Source organism: Parus major, chromosome 6, assembly GCF_001522545.3.
Source record: "Parus major isolate Abel chromosome 6, Parus_major1.1, whole genome shotgun sequence".
NCBI lineage: Eukaryota > Metazoa > Chordata > Aves > Passeriformes > Paridae > Parus > Parus major.
In genome coordinates this window covers 33,743,637-33,755,951 of record NC_031775.1, presented here as the reverse complement: position 1 = coordinate 33,755,951, position 12,315 = coordinate 33,743,637, and the positions used below count along the sequence as shown (strand labels likewise).

Below are 12,315 nucleotides of genomic sequence, written 5' to 3'. Positions count from 1 at the left end.
CAGCAGCTTTTGGGAACAGCCGCACACAGCCCTGTCAGAACCCGGCTCCTGATGAATTTCCAGCTGTTCCCATTCTCCAGGTGTGTGTGGGAAAGGGAGAATTGTGGCTTGGATTTGAGGATGTGAGGATTTCACAGTCCCCTCCGGCAGTGACAGCCCCGATTTGCTGGACCCGGGGATGTTCACAGCATCCTCGTTTATAACAAGGAGCAAAGAGCCCCCCGGCGATTGTCTTCACAAAAAGCCATTGACAGAACAGCATTTCCAGCTGCTGCAGCACATCTGCATCAGGCCAGCGCAGCCTCAGTGACTTGGACAGGTTCTCCTTTCCTGGGGAGCTTTCTCTGGGATTTCTGCTGACCTGGAACTGCAGAAATGTCACTGGGCACCCCAACCCCCTCCTCGGCAGGGACCATTTGCACAAACGTTCATTTACAAACAGAATGCATTCTTTAAAAAACCTAACTTTATGATATATTTTCCAACTGAGCAATTCTTCAGGCTAACACTGGGTTTGGTAAACTACAAAAATTCCTGTCATTATTTGCAAGAGCTCAGCAAGACCCAAAGTAAGGAGGGGAACCCTTCAGCTGTGATGAGGACTGAAGCTGCTCTGCCCAGGAGTGCTCTGGGGAATGAAAGGAGAAATGAATGATTATCTTTAAAACCAGCTTGGTGGAGCAGGCTTTCACCCTGCCAGTCCCAGTGGAGTTTTCTTGCTGAGGATGGAAGGCACTGTGGTCTTGAGGGGGAAGCACCCAGGACACCAAATTGCTGCTGCTGCACAAATTCACACTCCAAAAAAGCTCTTCTCTACTCCCCACAGAAATAGGAGCACCCATAAAAACGATTTCAGGGAAGGCTGGATGGGACTTGGAGCGAGCTGGGATGCTGGGAGGTGTCTCTGCCCACGGCAGGGGTGGAGTGAGATGACCTTGAACATCCCTCCCAACCCAAACCACTCTGGGATTCTGTGCTGTGTGATACCCCTGCAGCAACACAGCAGTGGGAGTTCTTCACTTGTAGAGAGGATAAATGAAAGGCTGGTCCCACACCCTGCCCAAAAGCTCCTGCTGTAATGAACCAGATGTTTTTCTTAGAAGGAAAAGCCCAGCTGCTCTGTGTCCAAGTGTTCTCCCCTGGGATTTGGCAAAAGCGTGAAGGAGCAGGTCCTGCAGAGCCAGAGATGTCTGGGCTGAGCAGGGGATGAGCGAGCTCAGAGCTGGCTGCTCTCCTGCCCCAGGGCCTCCATCTCATCCTGCCTCAGCCACAAATTCAGGCTGACATTGTCATTTCCCTGCATTTCAGTCTGCAGCAGCCCCTGAGACAGCGCAGCAGAAACGCCGTGCCAGGAGACACCCCAGGCTTTTATACAAATTGACAGCTATTAACCCTCTGGAAATCTCCTCATTACTGCTGAGCCCAACCCTGCTCTGCACGAGAGAGAAACCTGCAGCATTTACAGCTCACTAAAAGGGACTGAGAGCTCCTTATCCCCCTGTCCTTCCCAGGGATGCCTTTGCTCAGTGGCAGTCTCCTTGAAGGCCTGAATCTCCCCCACACCTCACTTTAAACAAGGATGTTTGGGGTCACCCTGCACAGCAAAGACTCGGCAATTAGCATTTTACTGCTGGAGCTCATTAGTGCCCCTGCAGAGGAAATCATTCCCAGAGTGCCTGAGCGCTCACACAAAATAAATAAATTAAATAAATAAACAAAATAAAATAAATGCTGCTCAAAATAAAGCCAGCATTTGTTACTGTATCCCTCTGAAATGTAACACCTAAATTACTGCAGCAAAACAGCAATAATTAAAGTTTACATAAAGACTCTGATAATTTCAATACCAAATTCAGAATTTCCTCTGTTACCCCCTGAAGTATTTTAACCCAAGTGAGAGGGACCAGCAGGTGAGGGAGTTGCAGAGCTCACAGAATGTCAGGATAAAGAGATTTCCAGTGAACAGCACACCTTACCTGCCCAGAGCTCGGCTCCCTTCCTGCGCTGTGCTCCTGGGGAGCGGGACCTTGGCTGCCAGCACCATCTCACTCCTGGTGCCTGGTGCCTGGTGCCTGGCCCCACACTGCTGTGCCCGGCTGACATCCCACGGGGTCACTCACACTCGGGAATTTCTCCTGGATTTTCCCCTCTTCACCTGTTTTCCTAGAGGATTTTTTTCCTTCCTGGCTCCTGTGCCAGCGTTCCGGGCTCTGTGGGACTTGTGCTCCCTTCCCCGAGGTGAGGACATTTTCCAGGTGACAACTTCTGCTCCCTCCTGCTGCCTCTCCCAGCCCAGTGCACGTGGATCAGGGATAATCTGCTTTAGTTCACTCTTTTCCAGGTTGAACTTTTTGCTGGGACAGTGTTAAGCCTTTTGTTGTTGTTCAGGGACAGCCAATTATAAATTATTGCATCAATTTTCTCATAATGGTTTACTGACAATTAAAAAAAAAATAAAAAGAGTACAGCTTGAATTTCCTGAATGTTGCTTTAAGGTTTTTCCTAAAACCAGGCTCGTGGGATATTCAACAAAGCACAGGACATACCCTGTGCAACGCAGAAATACCTTGGAACAAACCACTTCATTTTCATCCATTTTCATCATTTTCATCCATTTTCTTCATTTTCATTCATTTTCTTCATTTTCATTCATATTCATCTTTTCATGAGCTACTCCTCTGAGCACCTCCTACAATCTTCTTTCAGGACAGATTTTTGAAGAGCTGTGGGTCACAAACACGTGTGGCACACGAACAGGACACGGGCACTTCTGCACAGAAGCAATTTGCCACCTGCTTAGCAGGAACAGGAATCAATTCAGGGTATCTGAATGAGTGGTGTGCCCCTGGCAGGGCCTGGCCAGCTCCAGGACAGGAGGAGCAGAGCTCCTGCCTTGCCCTGCTGCCTCAGTTCTGTCCTCTGCAATCCCCCCGGGGGGATTTGGGGGCTCACACAGCCCCAGGAGCCGCAGCCTGTGCCTCCCATGGCCAGCAGCAGAGGATGAGACACATCTGGGGGTGTGGGAAGGACAAAGTCTCTGTGTGGGGCTTGGGAAGCAGGGCTGTCCCTCCGGGAACAACAGCAGGAGCAGCTGCAGCGGCCTCAGGGGGCTGAAACAAGAGAGAAATGGGAATCAAAGAAAAGCCCACCTGGGCAAAAATAACATTCACAAAACTTCTGTCAGCTCCTGTTCACAATTATCTGCTGAACTGTACACTGATAAAGGAGGGTTTGTGATCTATTCCATTAATGTTGTTCCTGGGGAGTGTTTCCCTCCAGGCCATCCACGCCGTGGTCATTCCTGGCAGCACACACAGAAATAGGGAAATTTATTTACATGGGAAAAGGGGATTCAGGGAGTCCCTGGGGCCCTATGGCACAGTGCCTGGAGGAACACACCCTAAGAAATGCCATGTTCCCCCAAAGCCAGCTGGCTGCAGTCCTGGGGACAGCCCAGGCTCTCTGGCTGTGCAGGGAGGATTTCCATGGGCTGAGGAGCCCCTGATGCAGCCAGAGCAATCACCCCACACTGGCTGTTTGTCCTGCCTTGAGAGAGGTTTCCTTGCTTTTAAGCCTGCTTAATGTTTCCTTGTCTTATTTTTTCCTCCTCTAAAGAAGGAAATTCTGTCTGGCAAGTTTTTGCCTGCTGGTGTCCAGGTTTCACTTTTTTTAAAAGGATTTGGAGATTTCCATTTAGGCATTCTCTGGGATGCCCAAGAGACCCTTCAGTCCTGCTGATACAGCAAAAGGAAGGTTCTGATGCTTTATGAGGAGAGGAGAGAGCAGAGGAGACCCAAGGGCTTACCTTGTGCATGTGGCCTGAAGAACTATGACCAAAGAATGAAAGCTAAAGAGAAAAATAAAAACAAAAATAAAAACTGAAAAGGGGAGAGAAGAGAGGAAAAAATGGAAGAGAAGAAAGAGATTAAGAGTTTACAGTGTGTTTAACTGAGAAATAAGCTGTGGTTACAGACAGAGTGCAACAGAACTCTGAGGTGAGAAGAAATATGGAGTGTGAAGTGAAGTCTGAGTGCTCGGGGCTCAGCTTGGCTCACGAGAGCTCCTGTGTCCCTTGGGCTGGTGCCAGGGATCCCCTGCCCCTCTGAGCCCAGCCAGGGCTCAGGGGAAACGGGGGGAAACATCAGCTGAGTTCTCCTGACACCTCCAAACCCCTGCACCCAGCCCTGCCGGGGTCTGGGCTGTCTCAGGTGCTGCTCCAGCTCAGCCCTGCTGCACCTGAGTGTGGCCATCGCCCTGAAGGGGCAGGGGAAGGGGCAGGGGTCAGGGTTAGGGGTCAGGGTTAGGGGTCAGGGTTTGGGTTTGGGTTTGGGTGAGGGGTCAGGGTTTGGGTTTGGGTTTTAGGTTAGGGGTTAGGGTCAGGGGCAGGGTTAGGGTGAGTGTGAGAGTGAGGGTGAGGGTCAGGGTCAGGGTCAGGATTAGGGTCAGGGTCAGGATTAGGGTCAGGGTCAGGATTAGGGTCAGGGTCAGGATTAGGGTCAGGGTGAGGATCAGGGTCAGGATTAGGGTCAGGATTAGGGTCAGGGTGAGGATCAGGGTCAGGATTAGGGTCAGGGTCAGGGTCAGGGTGAGGATCAGGGTCAGGATTAGGGTCAGGGTGAGGATCAGGGTCAGGGTCAGGGTCAGGATTAGGGTCAGGGTCAGGGTCAGGGTGAGGATCAGGGTCAGGATTAGGGTCAGGGTGAGGATCAGGGTCAGGATTAGGGTCAGGGTCAGGGCACTCTGGGGTGGGACACTCTGAGCACTTTGGGCTGTGACAGCTCCACAGCAGCAGGCACAGCTGAGGGAGGAGAGCAGAGCCCCTGGTTCCTGCTGGGAAAAGCTGCTCCATGCACTCATCTCCAGGGGCTGAGAGGGGAGGGAAGGAGGGAGCAAAACCCCCAGCTCCTTCCCCAGAGCTCTGCTGCCTGAGCCCTCGGCTCTGCCCCTGCCCAGCCCTGCACCCAAGGGCAGCAAAAGGAAGGACTCCATTTAACCCAGTTTAACCAGTTCACCTCCCCTCCTCAGAGGGACTGGTGCAAATGGAAACTCTTTTCCTGGAGCTGTCCCCCTGTCTCACGGCACTACACACACGAGCTGTCTCTAAGGTTGTTTCCTTGGCCCAGGTGAGATGGAGAATGGTCATGTGCACACACAGCAGCTGTTCATCTGCATCTCCTTACCTTTTCCTCTAACTCTTTTATTTGTCTTTTTTGGCCTTCAATTCTTTCTTCTAGCTCTTTAATTCTCTGTCAGATTTCAAATAAAAAAATATTTATTAACCAACCAAATACAGATGTACCCAGAAGATGCATTAGTTTGGGGATATACATTGCATGTGCTGTGTTTGTACCAAGGATAAATCGGGCATTAAGCTGTAGGTGACTCCTCTGTGACTGTCCCCGTGTGTGACAAAGCCAGGAAAGGCAGGATGCCCGTGTGCAGGGACATCCAAAGCCCCTGTCCCAGCTTGGGACAGCTCCAGGAGAGGCTGGTGCTGCCAGGCCCTGCCCCACACCCACCTGCTGTGCGTGCTGAATGAGCTCCATCCTCTCCCTCAGGATCTGTGCGTCCCTCTCGCGGAGCTCACTCATCACCTGCCGCTTCCACTGCTCCACCGCGCTCTTCAGCTTCTCCTTCTCCTCTTCTGAAAGAAGTTCGGAAATTTTGGCTCCAGCTTCTTGCTGCAGGGCATCATAGAGCATGGCTTCTAATTCCAGAATTTGCTAATCAAAAACAATATAAATCTGTCAGCTCGACCTTGTCCCTGGTTGGGTGAGGAGTTTGTGAGGAACTGAACGTCCGACCCTGAAAGGCAACGGGAGCAGGGCAGGGCTGAGCCTCCCCCACAGCACAGCAAGGAAAATCCATCCAGAGGGAAAAACCTGCAGCCTGCCTTCATCCCATGGGGCTCCAGCAGCACTGGAACCGGGACAGCCTCTGGGCCCAGCTCAGCTGCCCCACAAACACGGGGGAGTCACCTTCTCCTGCCTGGGGATGAGAGGTGGCCGTGGGGAGAGGAGGGAAAAGGAAAAAAACTAAAGGAAGGGGGAAAGGAAGAAGGGAGAGGGAAAAGGGAGAAGGAAAAATGTAAATAGGAAGAGGGAAAAAGGAAAGAGGTTCATAAAAGACTCATTTTGTGAGTGACAGATGTTTTGTACATGTATTTTTCAGCTGCCCTTTCCCAGCTGTCCTGCAGCAGCACCAGTCCATGCTCCTGCCAGAAGGAACAACTCCCTGCCGTTTGTGTGCAGAATTTTGTAGCATCCAGTGGAAAATGCCTCATGAGGAGACATTCCCAGCCCCTCCTGAGGCAGAGCTGGCAGCTCCAGGGGGGTTTGTGCCAAGGAAATGTCCCTGTCCTGCAGCTCTGCTCCCTGGAACGCAGGAATGGACTGGCCACTGAGCCTGGCTCCCTCCTGGAACTCAGGATAAAGACTGCTCCCCCAGGCAAGCCCAGAGCGAGCTGAGGTTTATTCCAGTTTGATCCAGAGCAGGAGAAAAGGCAGCACCACCCTCCCTGAGCTGGTGGCATCATGCAAAGCTTTCCATGGCCTCAAGAGAACCCCAGTGCAACAGAATGATGGAATTGTTGAGGCTGGAAAAGCCCTCAAAGTCCCCCAGCAGTGCCAAGGCCGTCACCACCCCCTGTCCCCAGGTGCCACATCCACACAGCCTTTAAATCCCACGGGGTCTGCTGGGGTCACTCAGCTCAATTCAAAACCACAGCTGAGGCTGCTGGGGGTGTTTGGGTCCCAGAATGCTCCCAGCAGAACAGCAGCTGCTGAACTGGTGGGGACTGGTGAAAACTGGTGGGGACTGGTGGGGACTGGTGAGAACTGGTGAGAACTGGTGAAAACTGGTGAGAACTGGTGAAAACTGGTGAAAACTGGTGAAAACTGGTGGGACCTGAGGAGAACTGAGGAGAACTGAGGAGAACTGGGGAGAACTGGGGAGAACTGGGGAGAACTGGGGAGAACTGGGGAGAACTGGGGAGACCTGGTAAAAACTGGTGGGAACTGAGGAGAACTGGGGAGAACTGGTGAGAACTGGTGACCCTGCAGTCAGTGCCTCTGCCTGCTGATGATGCTGGCTCTGCCCCAGGGGGACCACGATTAGCTGCTCCTCATCTCCAGGGGCACAAAGGAAAGTGAATTTTATAAAGCAAAGGAGCTTTTTCCACTCCAATTCCAGGGCAGAACAAAGCTTCCTTTGCTGCTTTTGGGCTGCATTTGTGCCCTGGAGCGAAGCTGTGCCTGGGACGTGTGTGGTGCCTTCAGAAAACACAGGAAATGTAAATAACCCCCAGCCCCCTGTGCCTGTGCACACTCTGCACTCAGGGCTGCCCGTGAGCAAACACAAACTGAGCAGAAGGAACCACAGAGCCCAGCCTGGCCCTTACAGAACATCCTGTTCCATCCCCTGGGCAGGGAAACTCCACTGAGGGGTGTTCCAGGGCTGAGACCACAGCTCAGGGGGCTTGTGTGCTTCCCAAGGTATCCAAGACACAGCTCAGAATTCCACAAAATCAGTCCTAAAAATCACCCACAGGACAGAAAATGAATGGAGCAAAAGCTCCCCCAAATGGTCCAAGACACAAGTAGACAACAGGATGTGTAAACAGAGAAATAGAGAAACAGAGGCATAAATACTCACTGCTGCTCAGAAAGTGTAACTGAGCTCTAGGTTTATGTAGGACTGGAAAAATGAGCTAAACTGAGAGGAAGCTTTATGCCTTTTGTGGATATATATATTTATATATATATATATAACCTTTCTCTCATTGATGGAAACAAGACAGCTGCTGGCTGCAAAGATGGGTGAAATGCCATAGGATCAGCTAATGCTGAACCTGACTTAAAAGCAGTTTCATTTCAAATTTATACTTCCAGCTGCTCTGGTTACAGAGAGTGTAATCCAAAATCTCTGGATTTGCCTAGGCCAAAATATCTTTTTTTAAAATGTAAGACAAATTACTGAAAACCTGATTGCCTTACTGGTGCTTTACTGAAACTTTGTCTGAATTTAAAGTCGTGCTGAGTAAGTCAGCATTCATGTCCTAACCCTGCAAGGGCCACTGGAACCCAGGAATTCTGCTCATGAGGAAGCTGTGGCTAGCTCAGACAGAGGATTTGCTGGACTCTCGTGCCCTGGGGACTCTCCACAGCAGCACTGCCCGAGGCAGAGGTTCCTCAGAGCACACATGGATGGATTAGTGAGCTACCCCAGGTGTCCTAACTCAGCCACCACTGGAAACCCTCACCTTGTGAGCCTGGTCCAGGGACTGCTTCCTGAAGTCCAGCTCATCGTCCAGGTAGCCCTTCTGCTTGCTGAACAGCTCCTGTGGACCAAGCAAGGGGCTGTCAGTGACCAGCCCCAGGGCCCTGGGCCCTCCCTGGCCCTCCCTGGTACCTTCTCGTTCTCCAGGTCCAGCATCTTCTGCTGCAGGGCAGACTCGGTCACCTCGATCTGCTGGAGCCACTGAGGAGCAGAGAGCAGAGCCCAGCCTGAGCCCAGCCTGCAGCCCTGAGCCAAGCCCGAGCCCGGCCTGAGCCCAGCCCGCAGTCCTGAGCCAAGCCCGAGCCCAGCCTGCCCTGGCACCTGGGCACTGCCAGCCCTCACAGCACAAAGTGCAGAGCAGAATGAACTGCAGCACTGCTGNCATCCTGTTCCATCCCCTGGGCAGGGAAACTCCACTGAGGGGTGTTCCAGGGCTGAGACCACAGCTCAGGGGGCTTGTGTGCTTCCCAAGGTATCCAAGACACAGCTCAGAATTCCACAAAATCAGTCCTAAAAATCACCCACAGGACAGAAAATGAATGGAGCAAAAGCTCCCCCAAATGGTCCAAGACACAAGTAGACAACAGGATGTGTAAACAGAGAAATAGAGAAACAGAGGCATAAATACTCACTGCTGCTCAGAAAGTGTAACTGAGCTCTAGGTTTATGTAGGACTGGAAAAATGAGCTAAACTGAGAGGAAGCTTTATGCCTTTTGTGGATATATATATTTATATATATATATATAACCTTTCTCTCATTGATGGAAACAAGACAGCTGCTGGCTGCAAAGATGGGTGAAATGCCATAGGATCAGCTAATGCTGAACCTGACTTAAAAGCAGTTTCATTTCAAATTTATACTTCCAGCTGCTCTGGTTACAGAGAGTGTAATCCAAAATCTCTGGATTTGCCTAGGCCAAAATATCTTTTTTTAAAATGTAAGACAAATTACTGAAAACCTGATTGCCTTACTGGTGCTTTACTGAAACTTTGTCTGAATTTAAAGTCGTGCTGAGTAAGTCAGCATTCATGTCCTAACCCTGCAAGGGCCACTGGAACCCAGGAATTCTGCTCATGAGGAAGCTGTGGCTAGCTCAGACAGAGGATTTGCTGGACTCTCGTGCCCTGGGGACTCTCCACAGCAGCACTGCCCGAGGCAGAGGTTCCTCAGAGCACACATGGATGGATTAGTGAGCTACCCCAGGTGTCCTAACTCAGCCACCACTGGAAACCCTCACCTTGTGAGCCTGGTCCAGGGACTGCTTCCTGAAGTCCAGCTCATCGTCCAGGTAGCCCTTCTGCTTGCTGAACAGCTCCTGTGGACCAAGCAAGGGGCTGTCAGTGACCAGCCCCAGGGCCCTGGGCCCTCCCTGGCCCTCCCTGGTACCTTCTCGTTCTCCAGGTCCAGCATCTTCTGCTGCAGGGCAGACTCGGTCACCTCGATCTGCTGGAGCCACTGAGGAGCAGAGAGCAGAGCCCAGCCTGAGCCCAGCCTGCAGCCCTGAGCCAAGCCCGAGCCCGGCCTGAGCCCAGCCCGCAGTCCTGAGCCAAGCCCGAGCCCAGCCTGCCCTGGCACCTGGGCACTGCCAGCCCTCACAGCACAAAGTGCAGAGCAGAATGAACTGCAGCACTGCTGGTTTTCTGTCTGCTGCAGATGGAGAAGAGCCCAGTTCCAAAGGCTGTCCCTTCCCCCTGACCCGGCTTGGTGAGCTCAGTAACATTTCACAGTCTGCCTGCTCTGCTGGACACAGCCCAGCTCCAGGCACAGCTCCATGGCTCTGGGGACAGCTGTCCCCTCCCTCAGCAGGGATGCTCTCAGGCACAAACAGGTGCTGTTACCTTTTCAGCCAGCGTGAGGACAGTCCTGGCCTGGATGATGACCACCTGCTCTTCGTTGGTCAGGTTCTGCACCAAAAGCAGAGCACAATTACAACAAATCCCAGGCTCCTGTTACTAACCTGCTACTTGGCCACTGCTGTTCAAATACATCTGAAATTAAATATTTCTGAGGCAGAGAACATTAATACTGTAATGTAAAATCACTGTAAAAGCCATTGTCACTATTCATTACCAATCCTTATCATACATAATCCTTCCCAAATTCTTGTATTTACCAAAAAGAAAAGGGACACTGGATCTATCTGCACCCAACAGGGAATAAACACACAGAAACACAGGACAAGACCAAGCTCAGCACAAAGAGCCATGGGGAGAAGAGATGCAGTGATCATCCCATGCACCATCCTCACTTTGTGCAGCCAAGTGATGATTTTGGGAGGCATTTATTGAGATCTGGCTATTCCATCCATCTTTTGTTGCTTTCTCAAAAAAATAAATCAAAGTGCAGGGACTGGGCTGTGCATTTCAGCCCAAGCTCCAGTGTGACCAGAGGTGCAGCAGGAGAAGGGCCCTGGGTCCCGTTTGTGTGGGGACCCTGTGTCAGTCAGGGGAGGTGCTGGGCAGGGTGCTGCAGGCTGGGATGTGGCAGTGCTGTCCTGCAGGGACTCATCAGGGAATCCTGGCATGGTCTGGGTCAGAGGGACCCCAAATCCCCCCCATCCCACCCTGCCATGGCAGGGACACCTTCCCCTGTCCCAGCTGCTCCAGCCCCAATGTCCAGCCTGGCCTTGGGCACTGCCAGGGATCCAGGGGAAGCTCTGGGCACCTGTGCCAGGGCCTCACAGCCTCAGGTATTCACAGTTCTGGCTGTGCCAGGCTGTGCCATGGTCCTGGGGGGTGTTTTACCTTCCAGAGGGAGAGCTGGGGCAGCCCAGGTCAGAGCTGTGGGAACAGAGGGGACCCTTCTGCAGCCCCAGGGCTGGGTGGGGTCCCCAGGAGGGTCCTGGGGGCTCTGAGAGCTCGGGCTGGAGAGGGGCTCTGCTCTCCTTGGCCCCTCACAGCCCTGGAGCTGTGTGTGCCTTCCATGTGCACAGCTGTGTGTGCAGTTACTCACTGCCACCTGCTGAAGGAGAAACACTCACAAGTTTCTTATCATTTGCTTCTTTTCACGCTGCTGTGTTGACTTCTCGCTTAATATCCCAGTTACTATCAAGGGTTAATGGGGTATTAGAGAAACTCAGAGCACACAGCTGCTGAAATGCAAAAGCAGAGCAAATGCAGAGCAGGCAAATCAAGAAACCATGTGTGACCAGTGGCCAGAAAGCACCGAACACCAACATTATCCCCAAATAACAGGAACAGCAGAAGCACTATGGTCACACCGAGCCCCTGCATTTCACTCTTCAGCTGGTAGCAAAACCTTCAAATGCCAGAAAATGCTTTGCTCGTGGCCTTAAGCAGAGCAGGAGAGGCTGTGCAGCACCAAACCAGGCAGCTTTGCTCACTCCACAGCAGGACAGGTACTCCCCAAAGCATGCACAATTTATTAAAGGAACATACACTTACGGCGTTATCCCCTAAAATGTCCAACTTTTTCATCAGCTCTGCTACTACAATGTCCTGGCAAGACAGAGATGGAGAAGCAGGAGTCAGCACAGAGCACCTGGCTTTGCTCAGGGAGGGGAGGACAGGAAAGGAGCGTCCCTTACTGTTACACCTTCGGCCTCGCAGTACACCTGCAGAGGGCTCTTCCCCTCCGTGAAGGGGCCGTGGTGGAAGTTGATGGCAGGGGACCTCCTCTCCCTCTCCTGGAAGGACAATAATGCCTGGGTTACCCCTTTGGAGTGTCCCAGCACGGCACCGGGGGATGCTCTGCCTTGGAAGGGCCCCTAAAGCTCATCCTGTTCCACCCTCCTGCCAGCACCCCCAGCAGCCCTGCCTGTGTCCCTGCTGTGTGTGTGTGACTCTCCTGTCCCTGCAGAGCACTGCCCAGGGCTGGGGCTGCCACCCTGCTCACCTCCAGCTCCAGGATCCTGAACTCCAGCAGCTCGTTCTGGTCCTTGGCGTCCTGCACGTCGTGTTTGAGACGAGCCTCCTCCGCCTCCAGCAGCTTTATCTGCCAGAGGGGAGAGCAGAGAGCTCAGCACCGCGGGCAGCAGCGGCTCTGAGCCCACCCTGGGGACAGCCCTGTGCCCAGG

At 52.5% G+C, this 12,315-nt stretch overlaps 1 protein-coding gene across 13 annotated transcripts in view; it reads right to left on the bottom strand.

The window, feature by feature from the left end:
- Window positions 1-2,852: 2,852 nt before the first annotated feature.
- The window catches only part of JAKMIP3 (Janus kinase and microtubule interacting protein 3), a 50,353-nt gene continuing 40,890 nt past the window's right edge, over window positions 2,853-12,315 (bottom strand). For 5 of the 13 annotated variants that reach the window (XM_015633631.3, XM_015633632.3, XM_015633643.3 and 2 more), the window contains 10 exons: window positions 12,135-12,233; window positions 11,827-11,925; window positions 11,678-11,737; window positions 10,118-10,183; window positions 9,666-9,734; window positions 9,517-9,594; window positions 5,520-5,723; window positions 5,181-5,246; window positions 3,806-3,847; window positions 2,853-3,110 (listed from right to left, as the gene is read on the bottom strand). In XM_015633631.3, the coding sequence (XP_015489117.1) occupies window positions 2,949-3,110; window positions 3,806-3,847; window positions 5,181-5,246; window positions 5,520-5,723; window positions 9,517-9,594; window positions 9,666-9,734; window positions 10,118-10,183; window positions 11,678-11,737; window positions 11,827-11,925; window positions 12,135-12,233 (945 nt within the window). In that variant the 3' untranslated portion in view covers window positions 2,853-2,948. Of the gene's footprint in view, window positions 3,111-3,805; window positions 3,879-5,180; window positions 5,247-5,519; window positions 5,724-9,516; window positions 9,595-9,665; window positions 9,735-10,117; window positions 10,184-11,023; window positions 11,738-11,826; window positions 11,926-12,134; window positions 12,234-12,315 lie in introns of those variants that run through there. The other 8 variants (XM_015633641.3, XM_015633642.3, XM_019007297.2 and 5 more) reach the window with 5 other exon arrangements.